The sequence below is a fragment of the Entelurus aequoreus genome, linkage group LG23 (genome assembly GCF_033978785.1).
Source record: "Entelurus aequoreus isolate RoL-2023_Sb linkage group LG23, RoL_Eaeq_v1.1, whole genome shotgun sequence".
Taxonomy (NCBI): Eukaryota; Metazoa; Chordata; class Actinopteri; order Syngnathiformes; family Syngnathidae; genus Entelurus; species Entelurus aequoreus.
The window spans coordinates 34,152,739-34,176,738 of NC_084753.1; the positions used below are offsets into that span (position 1 = coordinate 34,152,739).

General features: G+C 38.7%; 1 protein-coding gene across 13 annotated transcripts in view; it reads left to right on the forward strand.

The window, feature by feature from the left end:
* The window catches only part of mark3a (MAP/microtubule affinity-regulating kinase 3a), a 107,709-nt gene that overhangs the window by 78,892 nt on the left and 4,817 nt on the right, over window positions 1–24,000 (forward strand). For 3 of the 13 annotated variants that reach the window (XM_062034402.1, XM_062034403.1, XM_062034405.1), the window contains 4 exons: window positions 39–142; window positions 334–510; window positions 4,020–4,289; window positions 23,066–23,110. In XM_062034402.1, coding sequence (XP_061890386.1) covers window positions 39–142; window positions 334–510; window positions 4,020–4,289; window positions 23,066–23,110 — 596 coding nt within the window. Of the gene's footprint in view, window positions 1–38; window positions 143–333; window positions 511–4,019; window positions 4,290–16,620; window positions 16,648–22,226; window positions 22,307–23,065; window positions 23,111–24,000 lie in introns of all 13 variants that reach the window. The other 10 variants (XM_062034408.1, XM_062034414.1, XM_062034409.1 and 7 more) reach the window with 6 other exon arrangements.

Consider the following 24,000-nt stretch of genomic DNA (forward strand, 5'->3'; position numbering starts at 1 on the left):
CGAGATAGTTTCGTGACTCCTGTGCTGTTGGCCTGCAGAACAACACTGCATCCGCGGGGATGACCCGAAGGAACACGTACGTGTGCAGCGACAGGAACAACACGGACCGTCTGTCCGTCATTCCTAACGGGAAGGAGAACAGGTGAGAACAGGATGATTTGGTATTTGTCAGTTTGAGTTCTTGCTCTGTGGTCCAGATTCCTTCAGTTCTTTCTTTTGTATTCCGTCTTCTCGCATTTACTTTTCCACTTTTCTCACAATCTTATTTTTCATTTCTGCCTGTGTGTTTTGTGTGTGTGTGTGGGGGGGGGGGTTTCGCTGCGGCATGGCCAGCATGACCGAGATGGCTCGCGCCGCCAGCCCTTCCCCCTCCCTCGTGGCCACCGCGCTCAGCGCCTCGTCCGGCTCGGTGCGGCTGAGGTATCAAACGGCCAGCCCCTTGTACGCTTGCCAGGCAGGCTGGGCCACGCTGCCCCACTCCTACTACGCTTTGGACTACTGCTCGCCCAAGTAAGACAGCAGGGACCCCCCCCCCACCCCTCACAGCCCCACCCACCTGCCCACGGCTGTCCCCTCATGTCTCCGCCCACTTGTTTGGCCCTCGCTAACCCGCACGCAGCCAGCCTCACACGCTGTCACAGGCCAACTAAACCTGCAGCTTCCTGCTCCGTCTAGTCAGCCAAGCCTTCATGATGCCTCCTCCGCACCATGGTGGCGCCATGACAGATGTGTGCAAAATACACATCTGGCCCCACGCCCCTCCAGTGGGACCTTCTGATTGGCAGTTAGGACACTGATGGTGATGACAAATATTAATTCATGCACAAATGACACCACATAAAATGTGCTTTAATTACATTTTCATATTCTTGCATCATCCCCCAAACTCTTCTCCATTTATCTGCTCTGAACTTTGATCTCCCCCACCCCAATCTTGTCTGTCTGAACACAGTCATCGTTTTCCTCCTATCAAGGTGCTGAGTGGTCACTTATGCACCGTGAGCTTGACGTCCAGGGCGGGACATGACCTGGATAGGTTGTATTCACCTGACGTCACGTCTGACTAATGAACTGTGAGGCTCGAAGTGGTGGGCCGGCGAGCGTTTGTTGTCATAGCGTTCTGGGCGGCATTTAGCCTTTTTTCAAGAAAAATGCCCTATGCTTGCGTGGTTTTAGGCTGTTTGAACCGTTCAAATCGCGGAAACGATAAACGTTTCTTCAGAGTTACTCAAGAGGTAATCAAGAAGGGCGAAAAATGTTAAGATTTTACGGAAGACAACGAAAAAAGTAGCGAAAAACGCAAAAGTTTGCAGAGATCACTTTGGTAAAAGTTTGTTTTCATTTAGTATTATCGTGATATTTGTATTTTATCTTGTTTTGGAGTAGTTAAAATGCATTTTCGCTATGAGTGTTTCATACAGCACCAACTCAGTGAGTCTAAATAAAAGAAATCAAATGTGAGTAAAACCTAAAAGACTTATGTTTTTACCAAAGGCAACAATCATAAATGAATCTTTCAGCACATACACAATGTTGACATCTATAGTTATATTTTGATAAACAATCATAAATTTATCGTTAAGCACATACACAATGTTGACATCTATAGTTATATTTTGGTGAACAATCATAAATGAATATTTCAGCACATACACAATGTTCATCTATAGTTATATTTTGATAAACAATCACAAATGAATATTTCAGCACATACACAATGTTGACATCTTTAGTTATATTTTGGTAAACAATCATAAATTAATCTTTCAGCACATACACAATGTTGACATCTTTAGTTATAATTTGGTAAACAATCATAAATTAATCTTTCAGCACATACACAATGTTGATATCTATAGTTATATTTTGATAAACAATCATAAATTAATCTTTCAGCACATACACAATGTTGACATCTTTGGTTATAATTTGGTAAACAATCATAAATTAATCTTTCAGCACATACACAATGTTGACATCTATAGTTATATTTTGGTAAACAATCATAAATTAATCTTTCAGCACATACACAATGTTGACATATATAGTTATATTTTGATAAACAATCATAAAATAACCTTTCAGCACATACACAATGTTGACATCTATAGTCATATTTTGATAAACACTCATAAATGAAACTTTCAGCACATAAACAATGTTGACATCTATAGTTATATTTTGATAAAGACGGGGAAAAACATGCTTTTGCGTAACGGCGCAACAACAATAAGGCAACAAACATGGCTGTAGACGCGAAGTTAAATCATCAAATTCAACATTACCCGAGCAAAAACGATGCATGATTTATCTGGTCGAGTCTTGATACTAATGTCCTTGACCCAGCCACACACAAAGAAGTTATAGACTTCCACGCTTTTCCAAGATGGCTGTCCATGGGTATATGTAGAATATATAAAAATGACCCCCACATTGCAGACAGGCTGACAACGCTCCAGACAATAGCGTGCGTTTTGTTTACATCCTTTTTCGGTAATCAAGTATTTTTCTAGTAGTCGAGTTTTCCATACATCACTTGTCAATAGTACGCAAATCAGAATCAGGTTTATTAGGCCAAGTATACTTGCATATACAAGGAATTTGTCTTTGGCAGTTGTTGGCTCTCTAAACATATAACAAATAGACAAGTATACATTCACTGAGCAAGCAAGTGCTCTAGGTGCATGTTTTACAGCAAGACATACACTAGTCACCTATCAACATCATATACAAGTAAGACTGTAAAAGAGTTGGTGCAAAGTACAAATATATAAATGAGAGAAATATACAGTGACAAATGTAGAGGAGTAGTGCAAAAAAAAAGTATATTTTATATATCAATTCATACTGTAACGATTAGCAGGTTTTAATGTTTTATGTTCGTGTGGTTTGGATTTGATGTTATTTTTTGCACCATGTTTGCAAACACACTGTCCATGCCTGAAAGATGATTGGCAGAGAATGAGGAAGTGTTGCTATGTGTCTGAGGAAGCGCGGACTCACGGAGATGAACGTTTTTCCACTTGTTGAAATTGGGCAGTTTGTTATCATAGTAATGGTAATAAAAGTTAAAAATAGCGTCGGTTTTTGTGTGATTTCTTCTGGGGGCTACAATATATTATATTTAATTTGTTTTCCAGTTTAAAAAACAACATATTTTCAATGTGTGGTGGTAATGAAAATGCTGTGGTGGTGCACCACATTCAATTAAAGGGAAACCCTGGATAGATTCCACTTCATAGTTTGATTTGTTGCTCGTGTCTGCTTTTAGTGGGAAGATCTAGGCCCCTTGCGTACTCGAGTACTTCGCACAATGTTTGCTGCATTGATTGATTGATTGATTGAAACTTTTAGTAGTAGATTGCACAGAACAGTACATATTCCGTACAATTGACCACTAAATGGTAACACCCGAATAAGTTTTTCAACTTGTTAAAGTCGGGGTCCACGTTAATCAATTCATGGTAGAGTAGCCATGTTGGTTTAGTGGCCCGCCACTCCGTTCACTTCCGTTCAAAAGTCAGGTGACTGAATACAACCATCTTCATCATCATCAATAGGCAATCATCAAGCAACTATCTTCACTTGTGATTGAAGTGTCTCGTCTCTAAATGTGGGTTGCTTCCTGCTCAGGAGTCTGCTGAATTAACAATGGACTAACTGCACAACTAACTCCAAAAAGCAAATGTTCCTGCATCAGGATTCACCAATGAGAGCGCAGGACATCTATTAGGCTTACTGAGGGGGACGTAGTTTCCATAGCAACCACATTCAGTCTAAATCTATGATCTATCCTTCCACAAAGGTTGGATGGATCCCAACATTTACACACCATGATGATTAACAACAATGGTTGTGTGTTCCTTCAGTTGTGTTGGTTCTCTAATTTCCTGCCCTGCTCACCTTCACATTCATTTCAGTTAGCGTAGCATCCTGTCACAGTCAGCCAGGACCATCTGTCGCTCCGCCTTTGTGCTTTTCAAACGGACGCTGACCACTTCTCTCTGTCACGTCGGCAGCGTGGCCATGTCGCCGGGCGGCCAGAGGAACCCGGTGGCGTCCACCCACAGCATCTCCAACTCCGCCACACCCGACCGGTTGCGTTTCCCGCGAGGCACCGCCAGCCGCAGCACCTTCCACGGCGGCCAGCTGAGGGACCGCCGCACGGCCACATACAACGGCCCGCCGGCCTCGCCGACCCTCTCCCACGACGCCTCGCCGCTCTCCCAGACGCGCAGCCGTGGCACCAGCAACCTGTTCTCCAAGCTCACCTCTAAGCTGACCCGCAGGTAAGGGAGTGGGTGGGGTTTAGCACCAGTCTGTTGGCCCCTTTGCCGTGGCGCCTGGTTTATAACACCAATGAATAGCAAAATCAGCACGCAGCCTTTTCGGAGTTCAGTGTTGGGGGAACACTGGCTGTCCTGTGCCGTGGTTTTCTAATTGGGTCACCAGTTGCTGCCAAAAAGAGAAACCACTCCGGAATTAGACCTTCAACGTCTTATTAGCGCTGCTCTGATGTCTTGTTGCTTGTAGAGGTGGAAGTCTTTGGGAACTTCACGATTCAGGGAGTACGATTTAATTATCAATCGATCATTTATACATCTTTAATTATATTGTATTATATTATTGTATCGTATATTATTATATCTATTTTATGTCATATGCACATTAGGGGTGTAACGGTACACAAAAAGTTTGGTTCGGTACGTACCTCGGTTTAGAGGTCACGGTTCGGTTAATTTCCGGTACAGTAAGAAAACAACAAAATATACACTACCGTTCAAAAGTTTGGGGTCACCCAAACAATTTTGTGGAATAGCCTTCATTTCTAAGAACAAGAATAGACTGTCGAGTTTCAGATGAAAGTTCTCTTTTTCTGGCCATTTTGAGCGTTTAATTGACCCCACAAATGTGATGCTCCAGAAACTCAATCTGCTCAAAGAAAGGTCAGTTTTGTAGCTTCTGTAACGAGCTAAACTGTTTTCAGATGTGTGAACATGATTGCACAAGGGTTTTCTAATCATCAATTAGCCTTCTGAGCCAATGAGCAAACACATTGTACCATTAGAACACTGGAGTGATAGTTGCTGGAAATGGGCCTCTATACACCTATGTAAATATTGCACAAAAAAACAGACATTTGCAGCTAGAATAGTCATTTACCACATTAGCAATGTATAGAGTGTATTTCTTTAAAGTTAAGACTAGTTTAAAGTTATCTTCATTGAAAAGTACAGTGCTTTTCCTTCAAAAATAAGGACATTTCAATGTCACCCCAAACTTTTGAACGGTAGTGTAAATGTTTTGGTTATTTACCAAATTTGTAAACAATGGCTTTATCCTTTTAACATTGTGAACACTATAATAATTCTGCCCACGTTAATCAACATTAAACTGCCTCAAGTTGCTCAGGTTAAATACAATGACAAAACTTTTCTTCTACATATAAAAAGTGCAACATTAAACAGTTTCATGTCAACTCATCATGCTTAATTTATTACAGCATCTGGGAAGCCTGTAGTTGATTTTTATTATGTAAATGTTATATTTTTATCAACATGTGATAGCAGGGACCCTGCCATTCAAATCAAGGCTGCTACATTACTAATGATCACACGCACACACACACACACACCGCATAATGAGCTAGCACACACCGCAAAATGAGCTAACGTTACGCTAAAAGCTAATTAGCCTTCACCTCAAGCCAGGACTGAGAGCGAGCTGAGCTGCAGTTTGTTTCTAGAACGTCAACAGGCTCATGGTGATGTTACTAGTAGTTGACTGGGATGTGTTTATTTTAATTTGGGGAGAGTCCGCTGCCTGATGCTCACCTGCTAAACATCTGTCTGCTAACCCCACCGTAGAAGCACTGACTACATGCGCTCTGAATACGCACTGCTGATTGGCTGTTACCGCTAAGGTTGTAACCAATCAGATGGTTGTGTGGGTGGGACAATGCTGGGTGCTGTGTAGGAGGCAGAAAGCAGAGCAGCTTGTTAAGACTTTAGCTTAGGCGGCTACTTCATATGTTCGTGTGGAAACTCGTTCGGTACGCCTCCGAACTGAACCGGAACCCCCGTACCGAAACGGTTCAATACAAATACACGTACCGTTACACCCCTAATGCACATACATATGTATTACATTTTAATTATGTCAACAGTGCTCCTCCTCGGCATTGCATCATTAATTCATGTTAGTGTGCACAGCATAGACATACCAGATATGTGACAACTGTAGTAACTTGCTATGTGAAAACATAAATTGGCGCCCATACTTAGCGAGCAGCAATCTTGATTTAGTGTCTGCGCCTTCTAAAACCACTGAATGTTGACATAAACTTGGTTCAAGGACGTGTGTCGTCAATGTACTCATTCATATCTTTGTCTGAAAGTATTGCCAGCCGGCGGCCGCATTGTATGGATATTATTGTCTCTCGACTTATTAAGCTGCTTGCTAAATTCCTCTTCTTGGCTAGTTACTCTGCACTGTAATGCGGCTCTTATTAGCCTTCTGTTGAAACGTACAAAGCATTTATTATTATTTTTTTGTTTCACTACTTCACATTCACACTAGTTTAGTGCCGCAGTTAGCATAGCCCGTCCTCTCTTCCCTCCTCAGTGTGTGTCCGCGCTAACCCAGCCAACACATAACGTTAAAAGAATGTTAACTAAAGGTTCTCGCTTGGTTAGTTTGAATGATCCTAGTTTGAATGATCACACCTAAAACTAACGTTTAGATAGGGGTGTAACGGTACACAAAAATTTTGGTTCGGTACGTACCTCGGTTTAAAGGTCATGGTTCGGTTCATTTTCGGTACAGTAAGAAAACAACAAAATATAAATTTTTGGGTTATATATTAACCAAATTTGCGAAATCTTCCACCAAAAATATTTCTCTTAGTGGAATATTTGATGTGAAGTAATCGGAACCTTGGATAGGTCAATAATTCATAATAACATTGATTTTGATTCAATATTATGTTTTGAGCAATGACAGTTTGAAAGAAAAAAAAACAGCTTTGTTTTATTAGTCAACATTGCAACTTTTTCTAAATTACATTTAACCTTTAAGCTTTTTTATTTCACTTTTGTTATGTTTTTGTTTATTTTAATAGTCTTTTTAGAATACAGGGGCCTTTAAAACATTAGCTGCGGGCCGCAAATGGCCTCCGGGGCACACTTTTGACACCCTTGCTATAGATAATAAAAAATTAAATCTGATAAATCTATGGATAAAAAGCAGAGCCTGGCGACGCATGCGCGTTTATCATAACTCTCTCTCTCTCTCTCTCTCTCTCTCTCTCTCTCTGTCTCTGCCCCTCCCTCACCAATGCTGCTGCGCACACAATTTGTTTTGTTTTTAACCCCTTCTTAACCCTGAACATACATTGAAAATACACGCAACCCTAACTCAAAATGCCGGACATTTGAGGCATTTAAGAAACTCCGCCTTGACCGCTCCGCAAAAAAGGACATGTCCGGTGAAAAGAGGACGTATGGTCAGTCTATCGTAGCCCGTTAGCTTCTAGCATGCCGTGTGTTGTGCCTCGGTGTGCATTGTTTACACAACGTGCGGTACGCTACTTAATATGTCCGTGTAGAAACTCGTTCGGTACACCTCCGAACCGAACCGGAACCCCCGTACCGAAACGGTTCAATACAAATACACGTACCGTTACACCCCTACGTTTAGAGAACATTACCATTTATGGCGGGTTTTTTTAGAACCATCTGTATTACTTTATTTAAAGGAGTTGTTTGCAACATTTACACAGATGCCTAGAGGGCGCTAACTTTCCAATGTATTTTAAGCCGCCCTCTTCCATGTATGCGCATTAGCTTTGTAGGCTAATGATACCGATTTGGAAAGTTAGCATTAGCTATCATTGAATGTATATTCTATCATAACAACAACATGACCGCTAAATGTTCGTAGCTTCTCTTGGACGGTTTTTGTATGTGTGAGACAGGGTGAGTGACTACCGCAAACACCAATCATTTTATTGGGGCCGGTAAAATAAATGTTGCACAAACTTAATAAGTGTAAAAAAATATAGACGGTTTTAACACACGTGTTTTGTTCAACCACTGATGGTGAAATAAGCTAGCAAATGATTTTCTTGTTATATTTTGTACTTTTAAAATACGTAAATAATCAATATTTTTCCATCGATTCAGTAATGTCCACGTTCTAATCGTGATGCATCGGGGAAGCGGATCATTTTTCCCACCTCTACTTGCTCGTTACTGATGCAGTCAGATCTTGAGCTTCTTACATGGCGTCATGATTCATCTGGCATGCAGTGGAACCCTTAAGGTGAAACACAATCCCTTCTCGGGAATGATCATTTCGAAACCATATTGACAATAGTCCGTTCCAGGGTAATGCATCATAAACCCAGGTAATGTATTACCTAACATTTTAAAGGCATATTCTCACAAGGCCGATCCAGCACAGAATATTTGGCCTGTGTAATTGGATGGATCCTTGCTCAAATATGCCACGCTTCCCCAATGTGCAATGTAGCGCTGTCATAGAGTGAATTTAATTTGCCCTTTGCAGGTTCTTAAGGATAACCAACACACTTAAATTATTGCCAGGTATCGAGCTTAGAAGTGTATGCAAGGATATCTACTGAATTGCAAACTCAAGCTTTGTATGTAACTTTACATACTTGACATTTTTAAATGGCAATTGTGGATAATTGGCATAAATGGTATTCTGTGTTTAGAAAGAACAATATACACCAAACCAAAAACTGTGACCACAAAACCACTATAAGATATTAACTGTTTCACCCCTGCTATTATGCTTTTATTAGACACATTTATAAAAACCTCATCTGCATTCGACTTGAACATGGAGAGAAATGTGTCTTTTTATGCAATCAAACAAAAAATGGATTTGCAAACTAAAATAGTGGATTGGAAAAAAAACACTAAGATATTAACTGTTTCACCCTGCTATTATGTTTTTATTAGACACATTTATAAAAACCTCATCTGCATTCCACTTGAACATGGAGAGAAATTTGTGTCTTTTTATGCAATCAAACAAAAAATGGATTTATAAACAAAAATAGTGGATTTGGAGAAAAAAAAATAAAAAAAGAAACATGGATTTTGTGAACGGTTTCACCCCTGCTATTATGTTTTTATTACACATTTGTAAAAACCTCATCTGCATTCGACTTGAACATGAGAGAAATGTGTGTCTTTTATGCAATCAAACAAAAAACGGATTTGCAAACTAAAATAGTGGATTGGGAAAAAAAACACTAAGATATTAACTGTTTCACCCTGCTATTATGTTTTTATTAGACACATTTATAAAAACCTCATCTGCATTCGACTTGAACATGAGAGAAATGTGTCTTTTTATGCAATCAAACAAAAAATGGATTTGCAAACAAAAATAGTGGATTTGGAAAAAAAATAAAAAAGAAACATGGATTTTGTGAACGGTTTCACCCCTACTATTATGTTTTTATTACACATTTATAAAAACCTCATCAGTATTCTACTTGAACATGGAGAGAAATGTGTGTCTTTTTATGCAATCAAACAAAAAACAGATTTGCAAACTAAAATAGTTGATTGGAAAAAAAACACTTTAAGATATTAACTGTTTCACCCTGCTATTATGTTTTTATTAGACACATTTATAAAAACTTCCTCAGTATTCGACTTGAACATGGAGAGAAATGTGTGTCTTTTTATGCAATCAAACAAAAAATGTATTTGCAAACAAAAATAGTGGATTCGGAGAAAAAAACTAAAAAAGAAACATGGATTTTGTGAACTGTTTCACCCTGCTATTATGTTTTTATTAGGCACATTTATAAAAACCTCATCTGCATTCGACTTGAACATGGAGAGAAATTTGTGTCTTTTTATGCAATCAAACAAAAAACGGATTTGCAAACAAAAATAGTGGATTTGGAAAAAAAAATAAAAAACAAACATGGATTTTGTGAACGGTTTCACCCCTACTATTGTGTTTTTATTACACATTTATAAAAACCTCATCAGTATTCGACTCGAACATGGAGAGAAATGTGTCTTTTTATGCAATCAAACAAAAAACGGATTTGCAAACTAAAATAGTGGATTGGGGAAAAAAACACTATAAGATATTAACTGTTTCACCCTGCTATTATGTTTTTTTTAGACACATTTATAAAAACCTAATCTGCATTCCACTTGAACATGCAGAGAAATTTGTGTCTTTTTATGCAATCAAAAAAAAATTGATTTTCAAACAAAAATAGTGGATTTGGAAAAAAAACTAAAAAAGAAACATGGATTTTGTGAACGGTTTCACCCCTGCCATTATGTTTTTATTACACATTTATAAAAAACTCATCAGTATTCAACTTGAACATGGAGAGAAATGTGTGTCTTTTTAAGCAATCAAACAAAAAACAGATTTGCAAACCAAAATAGTTGATTGAAAAAAAAACACTATAAGATATTAACTGTTTCACCCTGCTATTATGTTTTTATTAGACACATTAATAAAAACCTCATCTGCATTCGACTTGAACATGGAGAGAAATGTGTGTCTTTTTAAGCAATCAAACAAAAAACGGATTTGCAAACAAAAATAGTGGATTTGGGAAAAAAAATAAAAAAGAAACATGGATTTTGTGAACGGTTTTTCCCCTGCTATTATGTTTTTATTAGACACATTTATAAAAACCTCATCAGTATTTGTCTTGAACATGTAGAGAAATGTGTGTCTTTTTATGCAATCAAACAAAAGACTTAGACTTCCTTTTTTATTGTCATTCAAATTTGAAAAAAATGGATTTATAAACAAAAATAGTGGATTTGAAAAAAAAAATTAACAAAACTTTTTTTTAATCGTAGTACTCGTTTTGCGTAAAAGTTAAAAATATTGTAATGAAATAAAACGTTTGTTTGCATTTTCAGGAATTGTGTTTGTGTTTCTAATAATTTTTTGGTTACAAATATTTTGGGGGTGTTAAAAAAAAACATTTTTTTGTTTTTTTTTAGCAGGTAAATGTACTCTTAAAATGTTGGTTACTGTACTTTTATTGAACATGTGAGCAGAAAATGTTTCCTCTTAATTCAACCTAACGTGTTGGTTGCACTTTTCTCAAATAAGATGTGAATGCATTGGCCATTAATTGTTTTCTTGCTGGTTTGTATTCATCATTCATTTATACATAATTATATAGCTCCAGCACCCCCCGCGACCCCAAAAGGGACAAGCGGTAGAAAATGGATGGATGGATGGATTTATACATAATTATTTTACAAGAAATAACAGGAATATAGGAAACTTCACCTGCCGTGTCCACTATTTCACAGTCACGTTGGTTTGTCTTTTTTCTTAAAGTTACTAAATCGATTTCAACCAACTAAATCGTATCCTAAGGAGAAAAAAAAAGAGATTGTCCGTTAATTGAATCGGCAACCACAAATATCGAATCGTTAAAACGAATCGTTACACCCCTATAAAAGTTATACTTTGTTGTAAGTTTACCTATATTTCTTTGTTTTAGTTGTTTTACTGTTAGTAAGGATACAATGTTATGCAGAGGTGTACTTATAGGATTTGTATACACTAGTTATACTGTCTATAGTTACGGTGCCTAGTAGGGGGGGTATGATAGAAAGTAATTGAGAAGCACGGCACTAACTCAAGTTAATGAACCTGAACTAAAACTGTTACCAGCATTCATGTGCCAGCTTGTTTAGAACTGTCTTGGGTACTGTCCTGCGCACAAGTTTTAGGCAGGTGTTAAAAAAAATGCTGCCTTAAAAATTAGGGTCTCTTTGGGATGGACAATTAGATACGCATCTGGATACATGGGTCAAGATACAATTAAAGACAGATTTTAAAAACAGAACGATTTGGTGAGATTGGAGACAGTGTACAGAGGATTCCGTTCTATGGTAACAGTTCTTGATGTAGACGTTATTTTTTTACGCCACAAAAAGAACAAAACAATTCCTGCTTATGCATACGCCCCTTAGGATGAATAGTTTGCACCTCGGCACCAAGCGCTCAGACTAGATCGGTTCAGTCTGAGTCTGTGAGCATGGCCTGGTGAAGACTATTCCGATGAGTACTTCAAACGTATTTCAAGACAAACTGAACAGTCCCATTGCAACAAATTCTAGGCCCCCATACTACAATTTCCTGAAGAACCGCCCCAGCCAGGGAAGGGCAATAGGGCCTAAAATCTGTATTTCAAACGATATTTTCTGTGGTGTATAAATAATGATAACACTACCATTTTAGAACGGGTTACAAAGGCTCCCAATTTGGCTGCTGACATATGCAGTAATGTTGTCATTTCCTGTCTTTTTATTCGCTCAAAAATATAATTTAAGAATTTACTGTTAATAGTTATTTTCCGTTACAACATGGCTCTATGTACACTTCTGGTAAAATGTAATACACTTTTTCTTTAATACATTAGTTGTGGGTGACACTACACTTTTGGGTATGGATCCAATAGGGCGGTGTTGGTTGTACCAATACTGATACTTAAAATATTTATTAAATGATAACATTTTTGATCACAATTTATAATCAGACAAAAACACAGGATATCAATGAAATATTTAAATGACGTTCTACACTTGGCTTTGATGTAAATCAAGTTTTAAGCACTCCAGTGTCCAAAGACTTATTTCTAGGGATGTCCGATAATATCGGCCTGCCGATATTATTGGCCGATAAATGCGTTAAAATGTAATATCGGAAAGTATCGGTATCGTTTTTTTTATTATCTGTATCGTTTTTTTGTTGTTGTTTTTTTGTTTGTTTTTGTTTTTTTAAATCAACATAAAAACACAAGATACACTTACAATTAGTGCACCAACCCAAAAAACCTCCCTCCCCCCATTTCTTTCTGTTATCAATATTCTGGTTCCTACATTATATATCAATATATATCAATACAGTCTGCAAGGGATACAGTCTGTAAGCACACATGATTGCGCGTGCTGCTGGTCCACTAATAGTACTAACCTTTAACAGTTAATTTTACTCATTTTCATTAATTACTAGTTTCTATGTAACTGTTTTTATATTGTTTTACTTTCTTTTTTATTCAAGAAAATGTTTTTAATTTAGTTATCTTATTTTATTTTATTTTTTTTAAAAGTACCTTATCTTCACCATACATGGTTGTCCAAATTAGGCATAATAATGTGTTAATTCCACGACTGCATATATCGGTTGATATCGGTATCGGTTGATATCGGTATCGGTAATTAAAGAGTTGGACAATATCGGATATCGGCAAAAAGCCATTATCGGACATCCCTACTTATTTCCTAAGTTTATTAAAAAAAAACAAAGATTTTGGCATATTGATGTAATCACTGTAGTATTGAGCATATAATCCTTGGTATCGTTGCAATCGGCCACCGCTGTGAACTGGAGTTGGCGCGGCTTATTGTATCCTACCATTTGTGATGTTTATCTGTTCTTGTAGGACGGTGGTTCTCAACCTTTTTTCAGTGATGTACCCCCTGTGAAATTTTTTTTAATTCAAGTACCCCCTAATCAGAGCAAAGCATTTTTGGTTGAAAAAAAAGAGATAAAGAAGTAAAATACAGCACTATGTCATCAGTTTCTGATTTATTAAATTGTATAACAGTGCAAAATATTGCTCATTTGTTGTGGTCTTTCTTGAACTATTTGGAAAAAAAGATATACAAAAAACTAAAAACTTGTTGAAAAATAAACAAGTGATTCAATTATAAATAAAGATTTCTACACATAGAAGTAATCATCAACTTAAAGTGCCCTCTTTGGGGATTGTAATAGAGATCCATCTGGATTCATGAACTTAATTCTAAACATTTCTTCACAAAAAAATAAATCTTTAACATCAATATTTATGGAACATGTCCACAAAAAATCTAGCTGTCGACACTGAATATTGCAGTGTTGCATTTCTTTTCACAGTTCTTTTTGACAGACATTTTAGTGAGGGTCATCATGGCATGGGGGAAACTCTGGGTTTATGGTAAGAATGGAATAGCCTACTTGATTTGATGTTCAGTTTATGAACTTACATTCATATTTTGTTAAAGTATTATTCAATAAATATATTTATAAAGGATTTTTGAATTGTTGCTATTTTTAGAATATTTAAAAAAAATCTCACATACCCCTTGGCATACCTTCAAGTACCCCCAGGGGTACGCGTACCCCCATTTGAGAACCACTGTTGTAGGACACATAGTTTATTTGCTGCCATGATTTAAAGGCATCTTTGCACTGTGAAGGGACGTTAGCCGCTAGCAAAGAAGCATCAGTGGACGGCGCTGCTTTACATCCTTTCTCGTCTTCAGTGCAGTAAGCTTTGATTGATTGATTGATTGATTGAGACGTTTATTAGTAGATTGCACAGTACAGTACATCCATCCATCCATTTTCTACCGCTTATTCCCTTCGGGGTTGCGGGGGGCGCTGGAGCCTATCTCAGCTACAATCGGGCAGAAGGCGGGGTACACCCTGGACAAGTCGCCACCTCATCGCAGGGCCAACACAGATAGACAGACAACATTCACACTCACATTCCCACACTAGGGCCAACAGTACATATTTTGTACAATTGACCACTAAATGGTAACGTTAATCAATTAATGGTAAAACAGAGCTAACAGAGCATGCGCATGAATCATGCTGCGGACATTTCTGGCGCTCGTGTTGTTTTAAAAAGAAACTGTCAACATATTGCTAATCTCGCGCGAATGACCTAAAAACACATTGCTGATTTTTATCGATTGTAGTGGCTGCTACCGACAAGGCCGAATCGCTCACTTGTTAAACCGAATGTCCGGTTGCATGGGTTTATCTCTCCCAACCTTAGTAATAATTATTTCAAAAATGGAAGTTTTAATAGTTTTTTTTCATCTATTAACAACATGCAAAGTGTCTTGTTTACAACTCAAGCGGAAGTAGTCTTTTTCTCTTACCATTTCCTAATGATTGATTCTGATTAAATGCTTGGCCCATCAATCAATCAATTCCTTTATTGTCATTGTCATAATAACACTTAAGTCATACATGTCAACGAGATTTTGTTTGAGCTTTGTCTAGTGGCATAGAAACTGCATTGATGTGCAGGTTGACCCCAGTTTACAGTTTAGCATTGTCAAGAAGATTGCGAATAGAGGGGCGTGGGAACAGTCAGATGTCTGATGGGTGTTACGTTGATGTTGCAGCAATGCAATGTCCAGCGCACAATTATTGAGGTAGTGAAGAGTGAGGTAATAAGATGGTCCGGGGCAGCAAAGAGGCAGGCTGTTCATTTAGCAGTCTCACAGCCTGGGGTACAGACTGTGAGACATTCTGGTGGTCCTGGTGCGAATTGATCGATCATGACATGTACACACATTATTATCGGAATAATTGTATTTGGAATTCCGATCAACCAAGGTTTGGATCCGTTTGGAAAAATTATGCACACGTTAACATAGCTAAAGACACTGGGCGGGGCTATTATTGACTCCTAATCTTGTTTCCCAGTACCCCGGTAGCTAATACATTACCTTGGAGGTGTATCTTGCAAAAGACTTAACCAGATTCTGATCCTGTACATCCTGACTGAAATCCCACGGATGTATCCTGGAAACATAAATCCAGCTTTATTACACAGGCTCCTATCTCGTAAGGGCGGAAGTAATCAGTGGTCAGGCCAATACTTGCTTCTGACATATTGTTCCGAGGAGGCCCCACTCACAAGGTTGAATTGTGACCAAAACAAGGATTTGCAACAACAACAAAAAAGCGTTGCAGAAAAAATGCAAACAAAACGACTATTTTTTATATGAAAACAAAACGAGTACTTCGGTTAAAAAGAAAAAGTTTGGATTGCACATTTTTTTACATTTAAAATCCATTATTTTTGTTGGCAAATAATTTGAGTGCGCAAAAAGACACATTTCTCTCCATACTTGAGAGGTTCCACTGTGTTGTCGCGGCCATCTTGGTTCTCCACGTGTGTGCTGATGAAGCATCAAGCGACGTGCGTCGGTTCCTCAGCGGAAGCTCAAGTTCAGCAGCATCCCAATGTTACAAAGAAAAGAGACTTCCTGTCTTCAGAAGCAGCAGCAGCCTGGTCAGCGGTCCTCCTCAAGCCTTTTTTTGACCAGGGGTCCCCAAACTACGGCCCGCGGGCCGGATCCGGCCCCCCAGCCTCCAAAATCCGGCCCACGGGAAGTCCCAAGTAAAAAATGTTTTTAATTAATTTTCTTAAATTTATATATATGTATTTTTTAATCTTTCCTTTCTAATCCATTTTCTACCGCTTGAATTTTCCCATCGATAAAGTGACAATGTTAAATGTTGATGAACATCAATGTTAATTGATGTTAAATGACAAAACGGATTATAAAGACTATGTATATATATATATATATATATACATATACACAGCCCGGCCCCCGGCCAAATTTTTTTAACCCAATGCGGCCCCCGAGTCAAAAAGTTTGTGGACCCCTGCTGTTGACCATTTCCAATCGCCCCCGTCGTGTGTACGCTCATGCAGGTTGTCCTCGTCCTTCCTCCGTCACTTCCCCCTCCATTTTTCACTTGTGTCTCTGTCTTGTTCTGTTGTAGAAACATGTCGTTCAGGTTTACCAAAAGGTAGGACTGTACTGCCTGTCGCTCTGCTGGCACGCCACTAACACGCCGCCAAGCTGCTACACCACCTCCTTGCATACTCACACGTGCACCACAGTGGTTTTTGGGGTTTTTTCTCACAGAAATCCAAAAATGTGTCAAGTTTGCTTATTTGCCGTCTCACAGAGACTTTCGTGTACACTTGTACACATTTGTAGGGTCAGCCATGTTGATCTTTGTGTACTGTAAATATCTCTGTGAGACGGCAAACAAAGTTGTCGTGCGCTTCATTGTGGCACAACTTTAATGTGTGTTTGTGTGTGTGTGCCAGCGTGGGGTCCGATTGTGAGTCGTTGCGCACAATCAGCAAACAGCTTGACACTAATCACGTGCTCGTGCATGGGGGGAGGGGCCACGCTTTGTTTCTTTTTATTTAACGTCCCTTTTAACGTGTGATTCGGCGCCCTCATAACTTTGATCTTGCAACATGTCCCGCCATTACAAACATTTCTTTACCTGTCGCCCTGGCAAGGTGTAGAGCTGTGTGTTGCCATGGTTACAGGTTGTGTTATCGTGTTTCCTGCGGTCGGTCCTCAAGGTTTGTTTGTTAGTTGTATTCATGCAGGGGTTTTTTGATTGATTAATTGAAACTTTTATTAGTAGATTGCACAGTACAGTACATATTCCGTACAATTGACCACTAAATGGTAACACCCGAATAAGTTGAATAACGTGGGGTCCACGTTAATCAATTGATGGTAGAATTCATGGGGTGTCAAACTCATTTTAGCTCAAAGGGCCACATGGAGGAAAATCGGTTCCCAAGTGGGCCGGACGGGTAGAATTATGGCATGATGACTTCAAAATAAAGACGTCAGATTGTTTTCTTTGTTTAAAAATACACCAAGCCTATTCTGAAAATGTACAAATCATAATGTGTTTTTTGGTTGTTTTTTTTACACTTACATGTTGCAGTTAATAGTATTCTATCTTTATTTGTGGTTATTGATACTTTACTTTAATAGTAGGGGTGTAACGGTACGTGTATTTATATTGAACCGTTTCGGTACGGGGTTCCGGTTCGGTTCGGAGGTGTACAGAACGAGTTTCCACACGGACATATTAAGTAGCGTAACGCACGTTGTGTAAACAATGCACACCGAGGCATTGTTGTGTGAAAGGTTCATTGCAACACACTGAACACAGCCTGACACCTTTTAGGACCCCCTCTAGGAACCTCCTAACGTGGTACAATTTGTCAAGAAAGCTGGGTTTAGCCAGTTGTTATGTTATGTTATGTAGACCACAAGAATATAATATGTGTAATATGTATAATGTGGTGCGCCTTTTCTATGAAAATATATCTGAATAGACCCACTCATCAGCAGTGCGCCTTATAATCCGTTGCGCCTTATGGTCCGTAAAGTATGGTGTGTGTGTGTGTGTGTGTGTGTGTGTGTGTGTGTGCGTGTGTGTGTGTGTGTGTGTGTGTGTGTGTGTGTGTGTGTGTGTGTGTGTGTGTGTGTGTGTGTGTGCGTGTGCGTGTGTGTGTGTGCATATATATATATATATATATATATACACACACACCATACTTTACAGACCATAGGGCGCAACGGATTACATAAGCAATAATAAAAAAATTTAAATAAATATATATATATATATATATATATATATATATATATATATATATATATATATATATATATATATATATATATATATATATATATATATAATTTATTTATTTATATATAAATAAATAATAATAAATAAATATATATATATTTATTTATTTATTTGTTTGTATTTTTTTATTATTGCTTATGTAATCCGTTGCGCCCTATGGTCTGTAAAGTATGGTGTGTGTGTGTGTGTGTGTGTGTGCGTGTGTGTGTGTGTGTGTATATATATATATATTTATTTATTTTTTTTTTTTTTTATTATTGCTTATGTAATCCGTTGCACCCTATGGTCTGTAAAGTATGGTGTGTGTGTGTGTGTGTGTGTGTGTGTGTGTGTGTGTGTGTGTGTGTGTGTGTGTGTGTGTGTGTGTGTATATATATATATATGTGTGTGTATATATATATATGTATATATATATATATATATATATATATATATATATATATATATATATATATATATATATATATATATATATATATGTGTGTGTATATATATATATATAATGTTTTATTTTTTAAATTATTTTTATTATTGCTTATGTTCTGCTTTACACGATTGAGTTTGACGTCGACCCTGCGACTTGATTTTAACTAATTTTTTTAACCTTTTTTAGTAAATTCTATTGTAACAAAATAAAGCAAATGGTTTTACTTCATTACACAAAGTAAATAACAATGACAACTAAATCCAAATGTTGTGTAAACAGATGTATGGTTTTGTGATATGGTTATTGAGCTGCAATAATTTGCCTAAAGCAGGGCTGTTCAACTGGCGGCATGGGGGCCATATCTAACCTGGGAATGACACCATAACGGCCCCCGATCAGTTAAAAAACGTAACCTTAAAACCAGGAGGGTGCTCCTGTTGTGTAGAAGAACTTGAACCTCTGTGAACACGTTGGCCGATCATTGCATTGACATTTTAACCTTGCTAGCAAACACTGAGGCCCAATTTATTAGTTACGTAATGATAATAGTTTTTATTTTTATTGCACTTAATATTTCATCCTCAAGGTTCCATTTTAGGTCCTATCTTTTTAATCAACTTCTTTAGTTATACTAGTGGTGGTCCTTAAGGTTCCATTTTAGGTCCTATCTTTTTAATCAACTTCTTTAGTTATACTAGTGGTGGTCCTTAAGGTTCCATTTTAGGTCCTCTCTTTTCCATCAACGTATTTAGTTATACTAGTGGGGGTCCTTAAGGTTCCATTTTAGGTCCTCTCTTTTCCATCAACGTATTTAGTTATACTAGTGGGGGTCCTTAAGGTTCCATTTTAGGTCCTCTCTTTTTTATAATCTTCTATTTATACTCATGGTGTTCCTCAAGGTTCCATTTTAGGTCCTCTCTTTTTATCAACTTCTTTAGTTATACTTGTGGTCTTTATCAAGGTTCCATTTTTAGGTCCTCCTTGTTTTGTTATCAACTTCTCCAGTTATACTAGTGGTGGTCCTCAAGGTTCCATTTTAGGTCCTCTCTTTTTATCAACTTCTCTAGTTATACTACTAGTGGTGGTCTTCAAGGTTCCATTTTAGGTCCTCTCTTTTTTTTTGATCAACTTCTCTAGTTATACTAGTGGTGGTCCTCAAGGTTCCATTTTAAGTCATCTCTTTTTAATCAACATCTTTAGTTGTACTAGTAGTGTTCCTCAAGGTTCCATTTTAGGTCCTCTCGTTTTTATCAACGTCTTTAGTTATACTAGTAGTGTTCCTCAAGTTTCCATTTTAGGTCCTCTCTTTTTTTTTATCAATTTCTTTAGTTATACTAGTAGTGTTACTCAAGGTTCCATTTTTAGGTCCTCTCTTTTTAATCAATGTCTTTAGTTATGCTAGTAGTGTTCCTCAAGTTTCCATTTTAGGTCCTCTCGTTTTAATCAATGTCTTTAGTTATACTAGTAGTGTTACTCAAGGTTCCATTTTAGGTCCTCTCTTTTTAATCATCATCTTTAGTTATACTAGTAGTGTTACTCAAGGTTCCATTTTAGGTCCTCTCTTTTTAATCATCATCTTTAGTTATACGAGTAGTGTTCCTCAAGGTTCCATTTTAAGTCCTCTCTTTTTAATCAACGTCTTTAGTTATACTAGTGGTGTTCCTCAAGGTTCCATTTTAGGTCATCTCTTTTTAATCAATGTCTTTAGTTATACTAGTAGTGTTCCTCAAGGTTCCATTTTAGGTCCTCGTTTTTTTTGATCAACTTCTCTAGTTATACTAGTGGTGGTCCTCAAGGTTCCATTTTAAGTCATCTCTTTTTAATCAACGTCTTTACTTATACTAGTAGTGTTCCTCAAGGTTCCATTTTAGGTCCTCTCGTTTTTATCAACGTCTTTAGTTATACTAGTAGTGTTACTCAAGGTTCCATTTTAGGTCCTCTCTTTTTAATCATCATCTTTAGTTATACGAGTAGTGTTACTCAAGGTTCCATTTTAGGTCCTCTCTTTTTTTTGATCAACTTCTCTAGTTATACTAGTGGTGGTCCTCAAGGTTCCATTTTAAGTCATCTCTTTTTAATCAACGTCTTTAGTTATACTGGTAGTGTTCCTCAAGGTTCCATTTTAGGTCCTCTCGTTTTTATCAACGTCTTTAGTTATACGAGTAGTGTTCCTCAAGGTTCCATTTTAGGTCCTCTCTTTTTTTTATCAATTTCTTTAGTTATACTAGTAGTGTTACTCAAGGTTCCATTTTTAGGTCCTTTCTTTTTAATCAATGTCTTTAGTTATACTAGTAGTGTTCCTCAAGTTTCCATTTTAGGTCCTCTCCTTTTTATCAACGTCTTTAGTTATACTAGTAGTGTTACTCAAGGTTCCATTTTAGGTCCTCTCTTTTCAATCATCGTCTTTAGTTATACTAGTAGTGTTCCTCAAGGTTCCATTTTAAGTCCTCTCTTTTTAATCATCGTCTTTAGTTATACTAGTGGTGTTCCTCAAGGTTCCATTTTTAGGTCATCTCTTTTTAATCAACGTCTTTAGTTATACTAGTAGTGTTCCTCAAGTTTCCATTTTAGGTCCTCTCGTTTTTATCAACGTCTTTAGTTATACTAGTGGTGTTACTCAAGGTTCCATTTTAGGTCCTCTCTTTTTAATCAACGTCTTTAGTTATACGAGTAGTGTTACTCAAGGTTCCATTTTAGGTCCTCTCTTTTTAATCAATGTCTTTAGTTATACGAGTAGTGTTACTCAAGGTTCCATTTTAGGTCCTCTCTTTTTAATCAATGTTTTTAGTTATACTAGTGGTGTTACTCAAGGTTCCATTTTAGGTCCTCTCTTTTTCATTTTTTGTGCTTTTCAACTGAAGTGCCGGTGAGTTCAGTTGAAAAACCTTGTGCAAGACTCACATGTTTTGCAGCAGAATCTTAAAAACACTAGAGTGCTGTCACAGAGAAGATCTTTGACTCGATTCCTTCAAAACAGATACTCTGACTAATCAAATAGACCAAAATCTAATGTCTACTGTAGAGGACGCTGGTTCTCCGGAATATACAAAATAAGGTTAATAGTGAAGGGAGAAGCTCCTTAGCTTCTTGGAAATGTGGCCCTCAAAACATCTTAGTGGAATATCCCTGACCAAAGTGTAAACATGACAAACTAGTCATTAATGACAAATCTTTGTGGGTGAATTGTTGTAATGGAAATGTTTATGTGGTCTCATGGTTGTACTGTAATAATAACACACAAGGTTATATGTGCCATGATTTTAAAAGGAAGCGGCACCACACGGGTCATGTGACTTGCTGAGCGCCACGCTCCATGAATGTTGATGCCTGTTGAATAATCTTCCACTTTTCTCCATCACATCCTGCTGCTTAACTACTTTACCTCCTCCCAGGACGTCCTCCTCATCCCCCCCTCCCCCCTCTCACTTTTGTCCCCTGTGTGCCCTTTAACCTCTGACCTCTCGCTGCTCTCCCTCTCCGCCAGGGTCACTATTGACCCGGCCAAGCGGCAGACGGCTAAAAGTGGGCCGGCCGTCCCTTCCGCCCGGGGAGGAAAGAGCCTTAGTAAGTCCTCTCTGGCCTCCGGCTTCTGTCCTTCCTCCTCTTCCTCATCACCATCCTCCTCCTCCTCCTCCTCCTCCTCCTGCCATGTTTTTGCTTCGGTTGCAGACGTCACGTCCTGTCCTCCATCATGGTCCTCAGTCTCTCTCACTTCCTGTCTCTCCATCTCTTCACCATGTAGACCATAGAAAGAACTCCTAGATTCTTTTAACTGTGGACTGGCTGTCCACTTCTGTTCCCCGCCTTTACTCCCCCTCCTCCCCCCCTTCATGCTGCGTTGCATGCTGGGATATGTCATCTAGAGTAGGTCCAGTACCCTCCGGAGAGTCTGCAGGTCAATCAACCCATCAAAGTTGCCTTATCTAAATAATCACAAGTGTCTCAAAGGGCTGCACAAGCCACAAAGATATCCTTTGCTCAGATCCCACATCAGGGTAAGGAAGAACTCAACACGATGGGAACAAGGAGAAACCTTGGGAAGGACCGCAGATGTGGGGACCCCCTCCTGGGTGACCGGTGCAATGGATGCCGAGTGGGTACGGTTAACAATGTGAGAGTCCAGTCCATAGTGGGGCCAGGAGGTCCCAGGAGTTAGAGTAAAGCAAAATGAGGTCGTGGTCGGGGCGTCATGTGACACGGCGAGCCGCGCTCCCAGATTGTTTGTGTCCGCATATATCTGTGTTGTCCTTCACCGGGGGTCCACTTGTGATGGCGTCCTCTTACTCTCTTTGTCTTCCTTCTCGGTCTCCCCGCGCGCCTCAGAGTCTCCACCGAGTTTGAGAGAAACGGGAGACTTGCGGGCTCAAGGTGAGCGTGCCCGACAAAAGTCCCGCCTTCAGCCCCGCCCCCTTCCCTCCTCCGCTTTGTATTGACAGGGCGTTGTTGAATGCGTGGTCAGGATTGTGGTCCCTCCAGTGTTGGCTTGTCTGTCTCGGACTGCACGCCGTCGCTGGGCGCTCGTCTTGCTTGTTCTTTTTTTTTTTGCATGTCGGCCTTGAAAGCAACCCCTGCTCCCCCTCTCAAGCCTGCTGCTGCATGGACCGCGTCCAGCCTCAGTTCCGCTCCAGCGCGGTCACAGAGACGAGTTTGAGCGCTGATGTTTTTTGTCCAATCAGCTCGTTGACTCCTCCCCCCGCAGCGTAACATGTCAACACGGGAGGTGAAGCCTTGCGAGGTGCTCCCTTACACTTGTGTGACAGTTGGGAATGACAAAATCCCCTTTTTGTCAAAGATTGTTGTTGAATGAAGAAGCTCAGCTCTGTGACCCGAATGCATCATGAAGGTTTTAAAGTACCAGTACAAGTGGAAAAACAAGGTGACTTTATATGCGGACTCGTGTTTCGTTGTCTCTCTCAACCATTGCTGGGCCGCCAAAAAATATCTGTTTCTCAGCTGTGGATGGTCTGGGCCGCTGCAGTACTCAGTTGTAATACACTTTTCCCACCACTTGTGGCAGTAATGACATTATCAAACAAACTAAAGTCATAGAGAGGATTCTGCAGTGCAAAAAATAAGACTAAAGTGGTGAAACTGTATTTTCCTTTGCAATTTAATTTTATTGACAGTTAAACATATTTATCACTGTTATTTAGTACTGTCAAATGATTACATTATTTAATCCGATTAATAACACTTGAATTTGGATTATTCACAGGTTAATACTAGCATGCATATTTAAATTAATTTAAAGAGCCCAA